This window comes from Catharus ustulatus, chromosome 3 (assembly GCF_009819885.2).
Source record: "Catharus ustulatus isolate bCatUst1 chromosome 3, bCatUst1.pri.v2, whole genome shotgun sequence".
Classification (NCBI taxonomy): Eukaryota; Metazoa; Chordata; class Aves; order Passeriformes; family Turdidae; genus Catharus; species Catharus ustulatus.
The window spans coordinates 50,185,440-50,207,802 of NC_046223.1; the positions used below are offsets into that span (position 1 = coordinate 50,185,440).

Genomic DNA, 22,363 nt, shown 5'->3' on the forward strand with positions numbered 1-22,363 from the left:
TGAAACAATAGGACTTACTTTCAGTTAAGTCCTGAAGGCCTTGGGCTTTTGCCAACTTTTCTGGAGACTGAAGTGCTACCTTGCTTTTTTCTTTCTCTCCTCCTTTCTTTTTCTTTCCTACTTTTTTCTGCTCTGCTTTTTCTAATAAGCAAAATAAAGATTAATTTTTTTTCTCAGGTAAAAACTCTCAGTCATCAAAAGTCATAAAGTGCAAATGCTTTAATAAGATTTTAGATAAATTTTAAAAACAATCAACTAAAACTCTTTGAAGTCAAGAGTTGAGGTACAATAAAAAATTAATTAAATAAAAATAAAAATTAGTCCTTAAGATGTAAATGAAGATTTACTGAGAAGGAGCCAGGAAGGCTTCGGTCCCATCTTTTAGTTATTGCACAACTTTTATGTCCTTACTACTATGTAAAAAATCATTGTATTTCTGGCACTGTGCCAAATACTTCATATCTTTGCTCTCATACATCAGTAATTACAAAAAAACATTCACATATACGATGCATAGATTCCCAATGGACACGGAAGTAGAAAGTCTCCCACAGTCCAAATTCCTCTAAGCCTTAAAACTTAGACTACAGAAGAAGACTTCTTAAGCGCAAAAAAAAAAAAAAATTTCATTTCATAGAATCATGGAATGGTTTGGGTTGGAAAGGACTTTAAAGATCATCTAGCTCCAGCCAAACTCCCTGCCGTAGGCAGGGACACCTTCCATTAGAGCAGGCTGCTCAAAGTCCCATCCTGGCCTTGACCACTTTCAGGGATCGGGTAACCAGGACTTCTTTGGAGAACCTGTGTCAGGAGTTCACTATCCTCAGAAAGAATTTCCTTCTAATATTCAACCTATACCTGCCCTCTGTGAGTTTAAAGCCATTCACCTTTGTTCTATTGCTACATGCCCTTGTAAAAGCCTTCAGCTCTCTGGTAGGCCCCCTTTTTAGGTACAGGAAGGTGCTCTGAGGTTTCCCTGAAGCCTTCTCTTCTATAAGGTGAACAATCCCAGCTCTGACTGCCTTAATAGGAAAGGTTCTCCATCTCTCTGATCATTTCAGTGGCCCTCCTCTGAACTTGTTCCAACAGGACCAATGTCTTTCTTGCGCTGGGACCCCCAGAGCTGGATGCTGCACTCCAGGTTGGGATCTCACAAGAGTAGGGGAGACTCACCTTCCTCATCCTGCTGGCCACACTGCTTTGGATGCAGCCTAGGATACAATTACCTTCCTGGGCTGTGAGCACACACTGTTGGCTCATGTACTGCCTCTCATCCACCAGATCCCCTTTGTCCTTCTCCACAGGGCTGTTCACAGTTCTTCTTCCAGTCCGAACTCATGCCTCATACTGTCTCAATCCAGGTGCAGTACCTTGCACCTGGCCTTTCTGAACCTCATTAGATTCTCAAAAGATGTGTCCAATCCTCAAATTCGTCCTATTTGAAGGATAGCATTCCTTCCTTCTTTTGTGTCAACTGCACAACACAGCTTCACAGAATCACTGAATGGTTCAGATTGAAAGGGACCATGATGGGCCACCTGGTATAACCTCCCTGCTCCACCAGGATCATACTAGAGCACATGGGACAGGATTGCATCCACACAGTTCTTGAATATCTCCAGTTTAAGGCCATTCCCAGTGAGGCAGAATCTACAACCTTTTTGGGCAATGTCTTCCACTGCTCGGTCACTCACATAGTAAAGTTCTTCCTTATGTTCAGATGGTGCTTCCTGTACACCAGCATCAGCCCATTGCCTCTTTTCCTATTGCTCAGCACCATGGAGTAGAGCCTGGTTTTGTCTTCTTGGAATCCACCTTTTAGATACTTATACATATTGATGAGGTCCCCTCTGAGCTGTCTCTTCTCAAAGCTGAACAGGTCGAGTTTCCTCAGACTTTCCTTACAAGAGATGCTCCAGTCTCCCAGTCATCTTCAGTGCCCTTTCTGCTGCACTCACTCAAGAGCTCCAAGTCTTTAATGTGCTGAAGAGCCCAGAACTGGACACAGCATTCCAGACGCAGAATGAGTAAAGGGGCAGGATCAACTCCCTTAACCCGATGGCAATGTTTTTCCTAATGTATCCCAAGACATAATCAACCCCCAGGGCACACTGCTGACTCAGGGACAGCTTGTTGTCCACCAGGATTCCCGGGTCTTTACATCTCATGGTGATATGGATGGCTTTGAGTCATCCAACATTAATCCAAAACATCAACAGAACATCTGAACACAGCTTTTAGCCTCAGAGTTGGAGATTACGATCCAAAGGTTCCTTGATTCTTAACTATTTCAATTACTAATAGAATTTTTAAGTCTTTGACAGGATTAAATTTACTTAGTTTTCAGGGGAAAAAATTACAGCACCCTGTTGAATGAACAACAGTGCTGTTCCCAGTGACATGTCCATTCCAAACTCTGAAATATCTACCACACTGATGGCTGGGATAGCAGGATTTCCTGAGAACAGAGAACACTACCTCAGCCAGGTAACTTCTAAGACTTTTATAACACTTTTGACATTGGGATGTAGTATTTGGGATTCAAAGCGAGGAAGTCAAAGCTTTTTTCCAAAAATCTAGGAAGAAATAGAAATTTTAGCCTATGATTTGAACTCTCCAAAGACATGAGAAGTGTTGTAAAATTGCACCTATACCTTCAATTTAAAAACAGCAACTAAAAACTCAGTCTCAAGAATAATGAAGAATAATATACTGGAACGGGCAAATTTCTAAATCTAATTTTTTTCATTTAAATGTAAATAGGATTAGCAACTCTTGAAGAAAACTATAGTCTATACATAGTAGCATAAAAGAGAAGTTGCAATAAATAAAAATGCAGATAGATATTAGAATATATTTGTTATAATTCTGTATGCAATCACACTTTAAAACACCCATTATGAAATGTATAATTAATTGATGGTCAGAGCAGTGTTGCCTTTGGAGAAACTATAACTTCTGATTGGCATCACTCTGCAACAAACCAGACTTCAGAGAAATGGCTGTGACATGAAGTTGAAAAAATCTCTGCCATAAAGTGAAGCTATTTTTATAAAATAACAGACTAGTAGTGCTTCTAATGAGATCTATAGCTAAAACAAAAATATTTTTAAAATACATCATTGCAACATGTTCAGTGAAACAACAAACCCAAAAAGTTGTATGTGGCAATATATGCAAAACATGCTTATTTGAAACAGATTATGTTAACCTTATTTATGCTTGGCGTACAAAGACTAGACTACATAAAATTACAGACCTTTGCCAACTTTATTGCCTGACTCTGCCTTCTCAGTTCCATCTGATGGCTTACTCATAGATGAAACTCCATTTTTTAACTCTGAGTCTTTGGTCTCTTCAGGTTTTGTGTCATCCTCAACAATCTCAACTTCTGGAGCCTTCTTCTCTGGCAGCTTGAATTCTGGCACAATCTCCTTCAAAAAGCTCCAAACTTTGTCCAAGTATTCAGGCCTTTAAGAGAAAGCAGAAGTGTGTATGTCAGTGGTAGTGATGTTTCCAATAAGAGGTGAAAGTGTGATTTCCATTAAGACAGCACTATATCACAACTGACAGACCAACTCTAAAAAAATCCTACTGGGTTATTTTAGTAGATAGAACACACTCTGCACCAGAATATTTGTTGAGACAGCTTATGGAAAGACCCATAAAAAAAGAGGTGGTGGTTAGAGATGCATGCAAACAAAGCATCCTTTCCCAAGATTTTTAACAGATAGAAGTTGTGGCAGAGAAACTTGCAGATCACTTCAAAAGTCCACCATATAATACTGTGATTCTAGGTCTGTATATTAAAAGGCTTCTCAAATGTACTTTTAAACTGGAAAGTTTTTCATATGACATAACAGTTGCAGTCATGTTGGTTTTCCACAGAAACTCAGTGATTCCAGAACTAATCTCAAATAGGATCATTAATGAGTTTCATGCAAACTAACTGAATGCAACTGTTTTTAAACAGTAAAATAAGTGATTGTAAAATACTACTATTCCAAAGACTGTAGTATTCACATTTTCATGTTCCATTATATAATATATCTGTAATAAGTGAACACTGTTTTTCCTGTTGAAAGTTGTAAAACTATCTGTAGAAAGTAATAAAATTTAGGCTACTTAGATTTTTAATTACATGTACTACATACTACTATAGGGAACACATGTATCAAAAACTTAAATTGCAAGCATAGTTTGAGACACAAAAAGTACTGAAAAATGGAATAAAATATTCTTTGACTGAAATTATTTAGTAGTGGAACACAGTTATAAATAAACAATTATATCTAAGCAAATTATATATAAACCATAGCTATCTGTTATCTATATATTCTTTTGAAAGTACATATCAAAAGGCAAAATTGGTAATTGGTTATTGATATTCAGTATCAGTATCCAGGTAATTCATTTAGTAAAAAGAATGTCAAGCTGAAAAGTTAGAATATCTTTCTTTAAAAAATACAAAATGAAAACAAAACACATAGGAAACAAGTAAAAATTTTATTTCAGGTAGGAAACACTATTTTTGGTTGAAACTAAAAGTCTGCCAACTGTTACAAATTAAAGGGTGGAAACACCATACTAGTTGACATTGATTACTTCCAAATTAATGACATATTTTCTATGGTATATTCAGATATAAAATTATTATCAGCAGACATTTTTTAACTGCATACTAAAAAACATTTCTTTAACCTTGTTCTCATCACGCTGTTTAATTTTATAAAGAATAGGCATCAGTATGACAAATGGCTTTAGAACTTACAAAGGAAAACACAATAAAATTGCGTTTCTCAAAGGTACATTTCCCAAGTGCCTGAACTATAAACCATTCACTTTCCAAAATTGATGGTGAAGGACTTTTAGGGCTCAGCTTTATTTTTCATAATTCCTTATAGAATTAAATACCCAACAACTAACACATAAATTGTTTAATAAAAGAATTTACTGAAGAGGAATAACTTCTGGTATCCATCCAGTCAGTGTTTGTAGAACTGTAAATTCCTCCATCTCTCTTCTTCCCGTTTCATGTATACTGTAAGACAAAAGCAGACATTTTACAATTATAATGTAACAAACTACATTAAACTCTGTAGTCTACATTGCTGTCCTACAGGAATAAGACCATACACAGAATAGAATGAAAAACAAGTCACTCCCCAACAAACTCAATGCCTTTGCATCAGGTCCATTATTTTAATGCTCCCTCTGGTACAATGGCATTGTTTTCAACTTTGTTAACAAGCATTCCATGTATACTTGCACACAGTTGCAGGGTTGGAGATGTGGGTTTAAAATCTCTTGCGCTAAAACAGCGTTATGATTCTACAACTTCCATTTCCTAAGCAGTTTCTCTAACTCCCAGGTTATTCTAAACAAGCTGGTTCTACTTCCACTCTAGCAAAGTTCACTCTTTCAAAATGGCACTCTGCTGCTCCCTGGAGAGGTTTCCTGAGAGGACCAAGGCCAAAGATGCCAGCACTTGTATGGCTAACCACTTTGCTCTGGAGAAATGCGGTGTTTCAATCACATTCCTGCAAACAGAGTTTGCTAACAGGCAGCTCTAGGCAACTCCTTAGCCTGTGTAAACATTTTTTAGATGACTCTTCTGACAAACATAACTTCATATGATGAGATCAGGGAATCATCACTACCCAGATGTGCCTTTTGAATTATTTTCTTGAGCTTATTCATTTAAACTCCTGGTGTTCATTGCTCATTGCCACGATTGCCAATCACCACATCATAAGCCACCTTCTACTTTTCCAGTCGGTTCTAGGGAAGTAGATTACTGTACACATCAGCCCAGCTGTAGCAAAGGTATCAAAAGCAGCTCACAAAACTCTACTTTTAATATTGGTTGAGTATTGTATTGAATTTCAATTCAATATTGTATCGTATTATTCGTATATTTAGTATTGTATTGTATTTCAATACTGGTCAAGGCTGACAATAACAATTTCATTAAAAGTTTACAGGTACTTCCGTTTGGCAGAAAGCCACATGTGCAGTTTTCAGGAATAATGTCAAACCAATTAAGCAAATAATGAGAGTACTCCAGTTTCTTTGTAAGTTTTCTGTGAATAAATTTACAAACACATCTAAAAAGAAAATCCTGCACCTCCTGTAGCTATAGAGTATTTCGTTTTACTGATTTACGGTGTCAGTTTTTGAAAGTGTATTACCATTATGAAAAATTAACAAAACTATTTCCTATGTATACTAAATAAACTTTTTGCTATTACCAAATGACTTCACAAAACATACCAAAAGTGAGATGACAAAACATACCTAGTATTTGCTAACTTAATGATAGCTTTGGACAGCAACATTGGCCAAAGTTCTTTTTGGCAAGTTGTAGCTGGTAATAACAAATTCTCCTCTTCATTGAAAGGCATAGTGTCATCCACAATGATCTTTCTCCAACACCCCTATGACAGGGGAACAGGAGGAAAGCAGAAAGAAGAATTATTGTGGGTTGACAAGTGAAGAGTATGTAAGAGAATTTTAAATGCTTTTCCAAGAACTCAATGCTACTGTAACTTGATTTATATCACAGATGGGTTTAAAAGAAGTTCTCACATAATATATGAAAAGCATGGAAACAGCATTCATAGCATTTTATTACTGCTCTAACTTATTTGTTTCAGAGATTAATCTAATTGCTGCTATTTCCAAATATATTTCATCTCATATGTGTAGTACATCATGAGCATAAGTTCATTGCTGTTTCTTCAGCTGCCATGACAGATGCCTGAGAAACAGTAATGATTTCAAAAAGGCTTAACTAAGATACTAGCTTTTTAAATGCTTCTTTAGGTCTCAGTCTGGAAAATACTTGATATAAGCAGTCCTCCTTGCTTCCCAGAAACTACCTGGGGATGTTGACTGCAGTTCGTCTCCTGTTAAGCATTACAATAGTATTTTATAAAACACTATACTAAACAACACAAAATGATGAAATTTAAAAAAAAAAAAATATATACTCTGTGTTTCCAGGATAAGAAACAAACAGGTAAGACAAAGTACTGTACTGATATCTCTAGTACCAGATACCTCATTACTAAACTGAGCTAGTATTCCACAAAATAATCTTGTCTACCATTCTCCAAATAAAAGTCTGTCTCCTAGTGATGAAGATACAATAGAAAATAGATGGGCCAATAGCAAGTACTTCTATTAATTCACCCACACAATGATGAAGAATGATCAAATTACTAAAGTGTTCACCCTGTGTTACCAGAGATAATATGCAAAATTAGTGTTCTCTGCTTGCAACTAAACTATAGGCTCAAGCTGATATGACAGCCGATTAATTCTATGAATTCCATAGGTCTAAGGAGACAGCAAATTTAGGCCAGAGGGCAAAGATATTCAAAAGGCATAAAAATCTAATATTTTTAATGATAAGAACTATTTTGTGACAATCCCAAAAAATATTTGAACCTCCCTAGTTTGAAAAAAATCTAGTCAGTGATATGATCCATATTCATCTCTTCCAATAATTGCTGAAGTTTACTAGGGAGAACAGTACAAGTCGATAAGTAAAGGAAAAGACACCAAAGAATTTTTTAGAAGAGTGGGGCAGGTCTATGGAGTGAAAAATGTGAGGAAAAATAACTACAGAAACAAATTCAATAAAACTCAGGAATAAAAGTTGAAAGTAGAATGTGGAGTAGAATTTACATATTGTGCCAATTATGTGAAAAAAGTTATCCACAGGTTTGAGGATGTGCAAAACAATGTCTTCAGGACTCAATGCAAAATATTAGTGAAATCAATTCGTTATTCTTCTACCTTTTCCCTATTTTAAATTTCATTTTCTACTTTCTTCCTATGAAATCTTTCTCCTCTATCTCTCTTCCAATATTTTTTTCCTTTCTTGTACATTTCCTTTAAACTTTCAACATGTGACCCTCGTTTTTGCCTATTTTTCTTTCTGTAAAGTACAGCTGTATACCCAGAGGAAGAAAAATGAATAAACACACATGCCCAAACCAAAATATAAGACAAATAAGTGTGACAAAGTGACAAAGAAAATGAAGCACACTAGTCTCTTGGATATGCTTTAAAATGTAGTCTTTTACCACATGACCACATAATATCTGTAGTATTAAATTCAAACACATAACAATGTCCTCTGCTGAGGAATTTGGACAACATAATTTATGCCTTCTCAAACTCCTACAATTCATTTCTTTATGAATAGAAGTTATTCCACATGTGGAGGCAGTAGTAAGGGATGAGGAAAGTACAGGCATGTAAATCCAGTGTTTCCCTTACAGGGGTGCCACTTTAAAGTTTTTGTTTCCAACTGTCTCAAAAATATTTTCTACTTTGAGCAACTGGAAGTTTAATACGGTTAGTTATAGGTCATAGCATGCTGTGACATTTTCTGCTTCCAAAAGACAAATGTAACTAAAATACCTCCAACAACATAGATAACTCTTAGATGTCAGTTCTTCTATATGTCATTATTTCTTTTTAAAAATGACATTCAGTATGCAATTAAGCATCCCGTGTTGACTGTCAAATGTGTTAAGAAGTTATTGACTTATCTTAAGAAATCATTGGGATGCTTAAGTTTTACCAGTATATCTTCTGTAAATGGTCTACACTGGATACACTGAAAGTATCTAACTATCTTCAAATACACTTAGATACAAATAGCTTTGTAAAGTCAGCCGACTGAATTACTAAAACAGCAAAAATATGCTTAGGCTAATACATCAGAGGTGTGGGCCACATGTGTGAATCCACTATGCATTTACATCAAACCTACAAAACTAGAAAAATAAAATAATGCCTTTGCAAGTAATAACAATTCTATCAAGCCACAAATTGTACAAAAAATCACAGACTCTAATAAACATTTTAATTAATGAGCATCAACAATTTATCAGTTTTTCTACTCCTAAAAGTCCAATTTTTTCAATACAAAAATATGTATTTTCAAATTGCTCAAATTCAAACTATATTTTCAATATATATAATTGAATAATAGAATATTTATTAAATTTATATTTTCAGTAATATGAAAATACAATTTTATGCCTTTCAATAAAATATATGTCCACTAACCACTGAAATTTGCCATGCTAGCTGCATCCTATTTTTATATCATTGGAGGAAAAACTCACCATCCAATAAAGTTTCAATACATATTTTCCAAACTTATTGTACAGTGGTACATGTTCCTTGGTAGCTTTACATAAGGCATAAATGTGTTCCCAAGGTTTCCAAACAAGTGTGGGTGTCTCACTATTTAAGGAATTTTCATTATATATCCTCCAGACAGCATAGATTTCACTTACAATCCATCTCATCAGCTAAAACAAGAGAAAAATAGAAAAATCTTTTCCAGTAACATTTTTGAAAAAAAAAAAAAAAAAAAGTAGAGTTATATTATAATGATCAAAGATTAAAACAGATCCAATTGTAAACATAAAAGTGACAAAAATATAGCTATGGTTAAACGGAAAAATCAATTTCACTGTTACAACTTCTCTTAAAATCATTATAATACCTATCTACCATAACACAAGACTTCATGAAACTACACAAAGGCACAGTATAAAGATATTCATAATTCAACAAAGACAAATGAAGAAATATGATCTTAAAATAATTTATGTTACAGGACTTGTGAGTTGTCACTTGTTTAATTGCTTATTAAAAGCCACCTGCTAAAATCAGCATTGCCTTCAATAGTCTTTATTTGTACTAAGTAAAATAAATCCTAAATTATTAAATGTACTTAGTAATTTTTAAGACTTAAAATAACAGCTTTAACTAATAATGCTTTTTGCATGTGTTTTAATACACAGATTTCTGATGTATGCCATCCTTTCCCAAATATTACCAAACTGTTACAATGATTTAAATAAACTAGAATAAAAAAACCTTAAACTATAATAATCTTGCCCTAAAATTAATTAGTGGTTATATGGATGCTCCAAGAAACTTGTCCTAAAATAAATCAGTGGTTTTGCAGACTTCAAAATTTACATGACTTGTCTTCTGGTGTTTCTCCCTTATATCTCTGTATTTTGATTTTGCATTGATGTACTGAATGAAATAGAAAGTACTAAGTAATATTACATTCAGTAGGGCACTCAGATGCCTTGGTTCCCCCGATTTATCTTTTCCCATGCCTTCCAGAAATGCAGTAAACATTTATTCAGGTCTGGAGAGATGGAAAATGTTGTCTGGGTCACAGATATTTGCATGCACATGTTGGCCCACTGGGACTTCCAGAAAGTTTGAATAAAAAAAAATAAATCCTTTTTAACACAGCCTCTATTTGCTCTTTTCTTTAGACAATATTATCCAGTAGTAATTACCTAATTTCATAGACTGCATATATATATTTTTTTTTAAGTTTGGAAAACCTCTTACCATCACTGTTTTTTCAAATTCTAAAAAAAGTAAACACCAATTATAATAATCTAGATAATTTCTTACCACTTTATCCCCTTCATTCTTTTTCCACTTAAAAAAATTCTCACAACTGATTTCTTCCTTGTAGGAATTTGGAGTGAAATTCAAAAAGTTAAAGAAAGATAAGAAAAAGGAAATAAATTTTTTTAAAGGGACATTAATGTATTTCCACCTACCTCACAACAAAATATGTGCTCATTTGCTGAAACAAGGTCAAATGAGGTTTCGTTTTGGACTATCACAGGAACCTAATAGAAAGTAAATTAGTTAGGTCCATAATTTATCTAGAAAAAATTAAATTAACGTTAACATTTAACTACAGTGAACATGCAAATGTTGGACACCTGGAAAATATTCGTTACACATTTGAAATCTAGAAGTGATCATCTTGTCAGTTTGGTATTGGTATTTGGTTTGGTATTTCTTAATAAAACTTGCTTAAAATGTAGGTTCAGAATTCTTTAAAAATTATAATTATTTTTGCCAGGAGATTTTAAAAGTATCAAATTGAATCATCATAATTGAATTGTGATGACCTCAAGTTCTTAAGATATTTGCAATTCTGCATTTTAAATCATGATCATAACACTGTCTCACTTTGAGATACCCTTAGCCACCAACCTTTGGTTGCATTACATAGTGTTTATGACTATTACCTTCTTGCACAGCCCATTTCCTTTTTGTAAGCAGTCTAGTAAAAGCCGACTGGGATTGCAGTTTACTGAACTAAATGTATCTGTGCCTCTCATCACATATTGGCGTTCATTGCTTGATTCTTTGCTTACCACACTAAATTTGTTCATGCTTTCTTTTATGGCTAAAAATATATCAGGTAACAAATATTTCTTAATAGCCTTTCATGCCTTGACATTTTCATTAATTTTTGTATAAATCTCTGGTAATCATTGTTTGTTGATTCAAAATATATTGGACCAACAGAAGTATCAAAGTTTTAATCAGGTCCTAAAGAAAACAAATTTTTCTTCATAGTAGAGATAGAATAGATAGAAAGTTTTCTTCTTGTAGAGATAGGTTTTACAAGCTATTTTTAATACAGGTACATGTCTCCATGACTTTCTGGGCTGCCAACTCTCTTGCCCTCATCTTTCAGATACCTTCACTCACAGTTTATGCATTTTGGCAGTGTTTCTTATCCAATCTTTTGGTCTTGTCAATTACTTCTGTGACCTCCCCCTCTCCCTCCATTAAAGCTTAAACTTAGATCTGTTTAGTATCTAGTTAATAAAAAATGGAACAGACAAGCTGACAAAAGGAAAATTGACAAGCCTGAAAAAGTTGGAAGGGTGATCCAAGTGCTTTAAAATGTCAATATTTTATCTGAAGTAAATCACATAAACCCTTAGATTAGTAACAGTATTGGAGAACATCAGCCTTCAAAATGGGAGGATGTTTATTTTTTCTGCAATTAATTTTAAAATTAAACTGAATAACAGCTATGCCTAATTCAAAAATGTTGTGGCTACCTTGCAGACAAGTACCATCAAAGACATGGACACGTACCCCATGTAGCCCAGAAAAATATGAAAGTTGAAGTGAAAAAAAGTACCGCAGTTCTGGTAAAGTTAGTTCATGGTTTCATGACAAATATGAATACTTCAGACACCTGCTCAAAAGAAGCCTCAGTTGGAACACACAGAACCTTTTCTGTCATGACAGTAATTCTTAAATTAGAAAAAAGAACACAAAGAAAAGCAGAAAGGCACCTCTCTGCCCAGCTGTCTTCCAAATGATCATGGGATCAAAAAGTGAAGCAGATGTGGAAGGATACATTACTATGATGTTTTGCACCAGCAAGTGCTGGTCCACAGTGGTCTTATCCCATTAATAAAGGCTCTCTGATTCTGTACAGTATCATTCAGAATGCTATTATTATAGCTAATTGTAAAAAGTGGGGTTAGTATAGGTAATCTTATGGTTTTTTAGACACTGAGAAACCCTTCTTGTGTGGCATCAAGCAGGCCTCTGATTCATCTCTGCAGCATCCTGTGCAGATTCCATCCATTTTGGTTTTACTGACCTATGATACAATTTGAGCTACGAAAAGATATTCTTACAAGAAGACAACTCTGCTCACAATTTCTGCTGTAAAATGAAAGGATGGTGAAGAGCTTGCTGCTGTGATTACATAAAATAAAGGAGATGCAGGTGATGTAATTGCCAGTAAGGAGCAGGAGCTGCCTGCAGACTTTTCCATTACCATCAGCTGTGTGAGCTCATCCTGGGCCCAGGGTCTCCAGCCCCAGGGCCCAGCCCTCCATGCAGTACAGGTGAGCTGTCACATGGATCACTGACCCCTCTTGTGTGTTGGTCTCCAGGACAGGATGAGCGGTCATGTGGTTTTTACTGGTTCAATTAACTTCCTCTTCTAATTTCACTCTACTTTTCACAAGTTAGCCAATTAGCATTTTTTCATCGTGACCTTGCTTGTTTCTTACCTCTTTGGTTAAAAACTCTTGTGGACGTTTCCATGAATGCACTTTTAAGGATGCTGGCAACCTTATTTTCCCTTCAGGATCATCAAATTCAGGCTACATAAAACAAACATGAAGAAAAATGGACCACTTTTAATAATTACAGTATTACATCTTCCATGAGATTTAAAATCTATTGTTCACAGGATAATTCACATAAGGAGCAAAATAGCATTAAAAAACCCTAATAGTATCTACAACTAAACAAAAGAGCCCAAAGCACAAGATAAAGATGCAGCACAAAAGCCACCTACAGTGTCCAGAGAGGTTTATGTAGTCTGCACTAAGAGATCTATATGGAATTATTATTTTTCCCTTTCAGAAAGATCTCCTAAAAAAGCTTAAATTTTTAAGTCAGTTGCTCTCCTACAAAGTTGTTCCTATGTACTTTTTCTAATTCACTTATTTCTATAGCTTTTTATGTTGAAGACTGGAAGGAAATATCTAAAGCAATTATTCAGACACAAAAACCAGTATGTTTAGCACTGCTATAGAAAACGAAGAAAACTATAATCATACAGCGTGAATTAGCCCTTTAGAAAGAGAGGCTCATACAGTTTTCAAATACATTTTTGAAGTGATGGTTATCCTCCATGTGCACAGAAGGCATAAGGATATGAGGTATCTGTTTACTTACAGGCACAATGTAGGGTGAGGACATACCTCTGATACAGGTTGTGCTGACTGAGAAGCTAATCAGTTACATGGTTAATGCCTTTTATTTGTGCCTGAATTTTAAGCAGCTTTTAGGCATATCATACATTTGTGTGTATTTCACATCAGTCTACAATGTATTCAATCTTCTACAGACCAGAGGAAGAGCATCACCACTAAGTCGAGACAGCCAGGGCTGGTATCACCACCAGTCCTTTATTCACAAACTCCATGTGCCTTCTTTTACAGACCCTTTTCTCACAAAACTCTGACTTCTTCTCTTATAGACCTCTCTCTGATAACTCTGACTTCTCCTCTTATTGGCAGCTTCACACTGTACTGATCCCTTTCCTTATAGGCAGTTCCACATAGCTCTGACTCCTCCATTCATTTTGCATGGCTGGCTAACCCCAAGCTGTCCCTTGCCCTGACTGTCCCTCACACAGCAGCTTCTTACCTTTTCTGTCCCTCACACAACTGTGTGTCCCTTCCTCCTCGCAGCACAGCCAGCAGCCTCCATCTCCTGCTCCAGCAGACTCTCAAGCTCCAACTGCAAGTGCCTGTAACTATTGATTAGCTAACCCACTCCTTTCTATCCCCCAAACTGATTGGCCAGAGACAGACGTTTCCACTCCTTGATAATCAGTACAGGTACAAGTCATTGGGGGAGATTCCCTCCTCTATTATTCTTTCAGCCTAGCTACTTACAGAAGATTTTCCAGCAACAAAAATCTATGATACTCTGAGTCCCTAATAATTAAATGGAGGCAAAACATCATAAAAGCATATAAATCAAACACAAACTAAAGACTCCCAAATAATTTTTTCCCCACATTTTTCATGTTTCATTGTGTGCATTTTTTTCAACAGAATAATCTGCAACAAACTATTTCAGCACCTGAAGGAAAAAATACAAAATGGGAGGGGAGGGAATGACTTAAGAATACTTTTTTTTTTTTTTTTTTTTTTGAAAGCTTGAAGAATGCCTTGGAGCTTGCACCATACAAAACTGTATTAACAGAGTTTATATTCTGCTCTCAGGGACATCCAACCCCGACTTTATGGCATAACAGTAAAGTTTAGCTCTTAAACACTGGCTAAACCAGAGAAAGGAGGCAGATGGGAATGACACAACACTACACAAAGGAATTAAAAAAACCCACAAAAACCCAAACACACCTGGAAAGATACAACCTTTATTTAGCTTGCTACTGCAATATTGTAGGTTTAGCTAAACTTGGCTGAAAAAATCAAGTTTTAACTTATGTTTTATTTAAGGTGGCTATAAGAGACAAGTGCCACGTCTCAAGAGTTCATGCTCTAAAGACAGCAGTCTCAACCATGAGTTCTACAGGAAGGACATGGAAGAAATGGGCACAAGAGACAAAGACAAGGTCAAATGCACAATCTCAGCAACACAGTGCACTGCTCTAAGAGAGGACATTGTATACAGATTCTTGGTAAAACACCTTCAGTGTTAAAAGGAAAAAGATCACTTCAGGTTGACCTCTTTACCCACACAAAAAAATAGGCCTGTCAATATTCGTGTTCCAAGTGTACTCAAAGGTCCTGGATGACATTACTAATTTTGTTTCCAACTGAAATAACCTATACGATGTGGAATTCTGGCTACCTGCTTGGATCAAAAGAGGTCACATTACAAAATACTTTAGATCTGAAAATTCATCTGCTGTATCTGACAAAGAATTCCTTCAATCATGTAAAAGGAGCAATGTTTCATACAGCTTGTAGCTGAAGAACTGAAGAGTCCAGTAAACAACTCAGAACAATGCTTGTGCTAAAATAGAAGAAAGGTTTTCAGATACAGTTATTTTGAAGATTATGTATGATATTAATGTCTGGAAGACCTGACAAACTAGTGCTAGATAAATGTTGAGTACAGCCCAAATCACCAACGTGGTAATGGAACAGGTAAAGGAGACAAAGGAAAATTATTTACTTGACAAGTTAATGGCAGTATATGTACAGAATGTATACCTTCTTGCAAAACAATACTTTGACCCCATAGCAGTATAATATAGGCAACCTTGGGATAAGAAAAAAAGAAAAAAAGAAAAAAGAAATAAGTATAATACCACAGTAATTTCATGACTGTAAGGCTCACCCTTTTGACTAAAATTTTCCCCCGAACCTGGAAGTGCGCCTTATAGTCCAGTGCACCTTATATAATGGACGAAGTTCAGAAATTTGCCAACCCAGAAGTGCGAGCGGCGAACGCCCCGAGCCGCAGGAACCGCGGCGTCCCCACCAAGCCGCCGCAGCCCCGGCGCTGCAGGAGCTCCATGCCCTCCTGAGCCGCGGGAGCCCTGTGCTGCAGGAGTCCCATGCCGCAAGGGGGAGGTGGCACCACGGCGCCGCGAGGGACAGGTGGCACTGTAGAGCCACAAGGGGGAACGGCATGGCGGCAGTGCTGAGCCACGGGGGACAGGCAGCACAGCGGCGGCGCCAAGCCGAGCGAGGGGCGGGCGGCGGGACGTCGGCAGAACTGTGGTGAGCAAGGGGCAGGCAGCAGCAGCATTGCGGCGAGCGAGGGGCGGGCGGCAGTGCTGTGGCAAGTGAGGAATGGGTGGCGGGGCGGCCACAGCGGAGCCGCGAGGGGGAACGGCACAGCAGGAGTGCCGAGCCGAGTGAGGGACAGGCAGTATGAGAGGAGCGCCGAGCCAAGTGAGGGACAGGCGGCACGGCAGGAACGCCAAGCCGAGTGAGGGAACGGCAGAGCGGCTCCGCGGAGCCACGACAGGGAAGAGCACCGCGGCAGAATGGAGCCGCAAGGGGGAGGCAGCCCCACTGCTGTGCTGAGCCGCACCAGCCGGCGCTGGGGGCGGGTGGGAGTGCCAGGGCCTACTGCACTGGGATGGCGCCTGGGGCTGCCTTTGAAAGCCTACGCCGATCTGTGAAAAATGTTTCCAAATTGTGCACCTGCCAGTAAACGCCACAATCACGGGATTCCGTTACTGCAGTAATTTCATGACTATAATGCGCACCCTTTTGACTAAAATTTTCCCCCAAACCCAGAAGTGCGCCTTATAGTCCGGTGCACCTTATCTGATGTGCAAAGTTCGGAAATTTGCTAACCCGGAAGTGCGATCTGCGAGCTGAGTTGGGAACCACAGAAGCCACGGCCACCAGTTGAGGGAAACCAGGAAGTGGTGCGGCCACTGGGTGGGGAGAAGCGGGAGGAAGCGGTGCGGCCGCGGGGAAGCACCAAGAAGTGCTGCGGGAAAGCGCTGAGAAGTGGCGAAAAAGCACCCCGGGAAAGCGCTGAAAAGCAGCGAGAAAGCGCCCCGGGCAAGCACTGAGAAGTGGTGAAAAAGCACCCTAGGAAAGCGCCGAGAAGCGGCGAAAAAGTGCCGCAGAAAAGCGCCAAAAATGCGCCATGGAAAAGCAGCGAAAAAGCGCCCCGGGAAAGCACTGAAAAGCAGTGAAAAAGTGCCACGGGAAAGCACCGAGAAGCGGCGCCGCCGCTGGCCGGGGGGAAGCCGGGACACAGCGCGGCCGCGCGCTGGGAGCCAGGAGCCATGAGCCATGACAAACAGCGCCGGAGGTGGGCGGGAGTGCCGGGGCCCACTGCACGGGGAGGACGCCTGGGGCTGTGTTTAAAGGCTACACCGATCTTTGAAAAATGTTTGCAAATCGAGCACCTGCCAGTAATTTGTTACTTTGTTGCACACTGTGCGGCTCCTCGCTGCAAAATATAGTGCGCCTTATAGTCCGGTGCGCCTTATATGATCAACAAAGTTGCGAAAGTTGCTGACTCCCAGGGGGTGCACCTTATAGTCTGGTGAGCCTTATGGTCGTGAAATTACTGTAATTAGTTACTTTGTTGCACGCGGCACAGATCTTGGTGGCAAAAAAAAAAGTGTGTCTTATAGTCCGGTGCGCCTTATATAATGTACAAAGTTGCGAAATTTGCCAACTCCCGGAGGTGCGCCTTACAGTCCGGTGCATCTTATGGTCATGAAATTTCTGTACTCTGTATAAAACACCCATACATTCTGCAATGATAACCTGAAGGAGTAAAATTCCATTTGACTTTTAATTCATCCCAAAGCTGGAAAACAAGAATTTTTCTGCATCTGGCAAGTGCTTACTTTCTGCAAAATAACAATATTCCCTCAAATAATTCTCTACAACTGCAGACAGTGTTTCACATGTCCAGAAACTGCAGTGTAAAAAATAAAGTACAGTAATTTCATGACCATAAGGCGCACCAGATTACAAGGCGCACTTCCGGGTGTCGGCAAATTTCCAAACTTTTGCCGATATATAAGGCGTACCAGACTACAAGGTGCACTTTTTTTGCAGCAAGGATCCGCCCCCAGCTCTCCCTGCGCGGTTGCTGGCCAAGGCCCCACCTCCACCCAGCAGCCATGGGGCCCCGGGCCTGCCTGTACCCGGCAGCCGTGGCCCCACGGCCCCGCCTCCACCTGGCAGCCGTGGCCCTGCCGGCTCCCGCTGTGGCTCGTGGCTCACACTTCTGGGTTGGCAAATTTCCGAACTTTGTCCATATATAAGGTGCACCAGACTATAAGGTGCACTTCCAGATTCGGGCCAAAATTTTAGTCAAAAGGGTGCGCCTTATAGTTGTGAAATTACTGTACTTCATATGGACACATCAAACCTTTTGAGCCCACAGAAACTACAGTGCCCTGAGGAATGTGTCAGCGCCCTGACACTACAACAGTTCAGCTGTTCCCTCATACCCAGTTTTAGTTATGCTATGAAATAGAGATTGTATTTTTTAAAACCATTAATGTACACACATTAACGCACACAGATATGTTAACAGTTCATTTCAAAAGCAAATAATACTTCTGGTTTATTACTGTAGTTTAGTAGGGAACAACTTAAATCTACTGAAAATATATGATTGAAAATTAATATACTTATCAGTAGCACATTATTTTGAAATTGTGACAAATACTTTATTAAACACAAGTACAAAAAATGAAGTAGAAATAACATGTGTCACACAACTTACTGAAATGTGACCTTTTCCAGGTTTTTCTTTTCCCGCTTTTCCAGTATCCCATTTTTCTGCATTGATATCTGCATCATTCCATTCTGGCCAAATAGGAAATCTCCACTTCCCATTGGAAGGCATAGTATGCCTAGGAAAAACACAGTAAATAAATATGATAAATAAATATGATAAATAAAAATGAACAGCATTATTAGACAAGGGTACTAGGAAAACTTTTATAAAATATTCTTTTTTAATGTACTGTAATAGAAATTTTAGTAGTTTTAACTATGTTGTCTCTTTCGCCATGAAGATAAGCAAACCTATAAAAGTGCTTGATGTTGTTATTAGGTAAAAATCAACAAAATATTCAAATGCATATATACAAAGAATGATGCTGAAGTAAAATTGGGTGGCTGAAGCACAAAAACAGAATTTGAGGATAGTTTCTTCCTTCTTCTTTTAACTCTTACTTCAGGCCACATTGTTCTCCTTTCTATACTGTGCCAGTTCCAGCATTCATCACTCAGTTCAACTCACTCATCCATCTGAAGTCTTTCTTTCCTTTTTTCTGACTTATTTCCTTTGGATAAGCAGAAGTAGCTTGCCATGGATAAAAGATGTCCTGGGGAAAAGCATTCCCACTTCTGGGCATATATGAGCTGCTAGACCAGCCAGCATAGTTTCATTCTCAGGGCCTCTTGTGCGACCAGCACTCTCACTACTTTCTTCTTGGGTTTCACAATCCTGGCAATAATTTTGCTGAGGCTGGAAGGATTTTCACAAGACTAATACACAGTATGTTCATAGCCACAAAGTAGCACAAAGTAGCACCTTCATCTTTCCAGTGCATACAAAGAGCTGAAAAACTGAATTAGCTACAATATTCATTCGTTGTTCCTATATAAGTGCAACAAAGCATGCAACTACCTTCGAAAGTCGAACACTACTTAAATGAGTAGTCTGACTAAGGAAAACGTTGTGTAACAAATGTCACCTGAAAACACTATTAAGACGCATCACCCAGAAGGTGGAAGTGGGGAGAAGTCACTTGGGGGAACAGAGGCATTGCTCAAGTGTAGAGCAGCAAAACTACAAAAGCAAAAGCTCAGCTGGAGTAGAAATAATCAAAGGATGTTAAAGACAAGGAAAAAAGCTCCCATAAGTACATTGGCAGCAAAGGACAAATAAGGAAGCACATGTCTGCTGCTCAGTGGGGTGGGGAACAGCTTAGTGACAAAGAACATGGGAAAGGCCGAAATACTCAATGTCTTTTTGTGTCTTGGGTTTTGTTGGCAAATTTGGCTTTCTCCAGTCCAAGACTCTATTTACAGAATCTGTGGGAGTCAAGCATTACCCACAGTAGAGGAAGGAACTGGGCAGCACTTAAACCAGTTGGACACACACAGCTCCATGGGACTAGCTGCAATGTGAGCAAAGATACTGGGGGAGTTGACTGGAGTCTGATTTGGATCTTGGTAACTACTGTGCTTGGAGACACTTTAAACTCAAATAAACATGGATCTAAGCAACCTGATGTAAAATGGTCCTGCTTGAGCAGGAGGCTTGACTAAATGGCTCCCAGAGGCACTGTTCAATCAATGTTTTTCTATAACTCCATCACACTTCAGTTGTTAGCACTAGTAAGGAAAAAGACATGGGTAAAAATAAAAATTTCTCACTGTCTAGACATTAACTACATTCATCCACGCTACCAGTAACTCTTAATGGAAGTCAGCTGTTAAAATTCAATACCATCTGTGCCTTCTGCTCTGCAAAAACCACCCAAACATAGCTTCTACTTCAATAACTGGAAGAAGATGTATTCTGTAGTGATACATAGCTTTATTTTTTCATCTTTTTCACCTCAGTCCTCTGTAAATTGTCTCTATTACATTTGATCTTACATTAATGGTGTAATATTTGTCCAGTGTTTTCTTAAAGACTCAAATGATGCTTCATTTTGTATTCAATAATATTTAACAATATTTAACATCCTGAGGTGTTCATAAATTTCTCTGTATCGTTTCCAGTTGTTTCAAAGAATCTGTTGCAACTCTGCTAACTACGTGCATGAAGAACAATGAAAAACTAAGTGCTGGCTGTATCAACAGCTTCAATATTTGTGATATTTTGAAACCTGAGCACTTCTAACACTGATTTAAATATGACTCCTGGCAGTTTCTTACACATAGTAAAAAAATTATAAGTTAAAATTCTCATTTTTGTACTTTTTTCTTCAGATGAAAGATGAATGGCAAACATAGCAATTTTAAAATATTTAAGGACTACTCCTAAATTTTTTGTATCTTTTTTCTAATTCAAAATCTACATTTGCTCTTTTACGTATTTACAGAGAAGCATGGAAATTTCACTTACTGCTAACAATAATAAGGATATTCTGACACCATTCATAAATATAATTAGTGATAATTGCAATAATTCATAGAACCATAGAATGGTTTGGGTTGGATAGAGATCTTCTAGTTCCACCTCTCCTGCCATGAGTAGGGACACCTTCCACTAGATCATGTTACTCAGAGCCTTTTCTCATTTCTCACTATGATTTCTGAGTGCTATGGGACAATAATGGAATAATAAAAAAGTATAATTGTAAAAGGCAACAATGAGATATGGAAGACTTTCTTAGCCTGCTATCACACTAAGACAGAAAATTACTTTCCACCATACTTTGACGTAATAGAATACCCTCAACATTAACAATGTGGAAGACATAGAAACAGTACTAGCTATAATTGAGATGTCTAAATTAAGTTGTGGAGGTCTAATGCTACTGCATTTCAAAAAGGATAATTCAATAAGACCTGGAAAATTCACAATTAATTGCAATTTAATTGGTCTCCAAACAGAAGTAATAAATGGTAATAAATGAAAAAAGACAGCTGAATTAATTAAAATACTGCATTTGAGTAATGCTATTAAGAAGTTCCTCTATTACAAGAATTTAGTAAAATAACTGTAAGAATTCTTTGAAATTAACTGTAAGATACAAGGACAATGCAAATTACTGGTATTTTATGCTCAGGCTGGGTAGGTTCATTGTGCAACAGTGTTTTAAAAAACAACTTACTGGCAGACTTCCTTTTAATCCTGTACAAAACCTTAAAGGAGAAAAAGGAAGAAAAAAAAGCTAAATGAAATACCATAAAGTTGGCATTAATTCACCTCTGACCCTTTAAGCAGCTTCTCCAAGAATACTGGTATAATTGATATAGTGCCAACAGGGGAAAGAGGGGATGGCAGGATAGACAAGCACAACAGGGAAAATGCAGACAGATTGCAACCTAAGCTTTTCAAAGACTTCAGATTTAATAGAGAGCCAGGAAACAAGCCCACTGGAAATGTGCTCTCAAGTAATACAGTCATTTAGTCTGTAGGCATATGCACTACCACACTCTGCAAACAAGATCTATTCAGTTTAATTAATGGAGTCTAGTACGCAAATATTTTCTTCCTGAAATAGATATATCTACCTGTAAATGATCTATGACTATTCCTTAGAGGGGGAACCAGTAATTCTGAATGGGGTCTTCTCAAGAATTACAGAAGCATTGGTAGGTACTCTCAGAACAGCACGGCTACTCCAACCTTCCTTTCCCAATACTCATGTCATTCTGGATCATCAGACAATAATAATTTCATGACACCATGCAGACTCTTTTAGAAGTCAGAAAGACACCAAGAGGAAGTTAAAAAAAAGTGTCCCGTACTCTGGATTGTTTGAACACTGAAAAAAACAACTTCTGTCCTCAGTAAAGCTTTTGTA

At 37.9% G+C, this 22,363-nt stretch overlaps 1 protein-coding gene across 4 annotated transcripts in view; it reads right to left on the bottom strand.

Moving 5' to 3' along the window:
• ADGB (androglobin) overlaps positions 1-22,363 on the bottom strand; it is a 107,352-nt gene that overhangs the window by 71,930 nt on the left and 13,059 nt on the right. For all 4 annotated transcript variants that reach the window (XM_033055513.2, XM_033055512.2, XM_033055511.2 and 1 more), the window contains exons 2-8: positions 18,595-18,724; positions 12,903-12,995; positions 10,623-10,694; positions 9,147-9,335; positions 6,298-6,437; positions 4,955-5,041; positions 3,260-3,471 (exon numbers count right to left, since the gene is read on the bottom strand). In XM_033055513.2, coding sequence (XP_032911404.1) covers positions 3,260-3,471; positions 4,955-5,041; positions 6,298-6,437; positions 9,147-9,335; positions 10,623-10,694; positions 12,903-12,995; positions 18,595-18,724 — 923 coding nt within the window. The remainder of the gene's footprint in view (positions 1-3,259; positions 3,472-4,954; positions 5,042-6,297; positions 6,438-9,146; positions 9,336-10,622; positions 10,695-12,902; positions 12,996-18,594; positions 18,725-22,363) is intronic.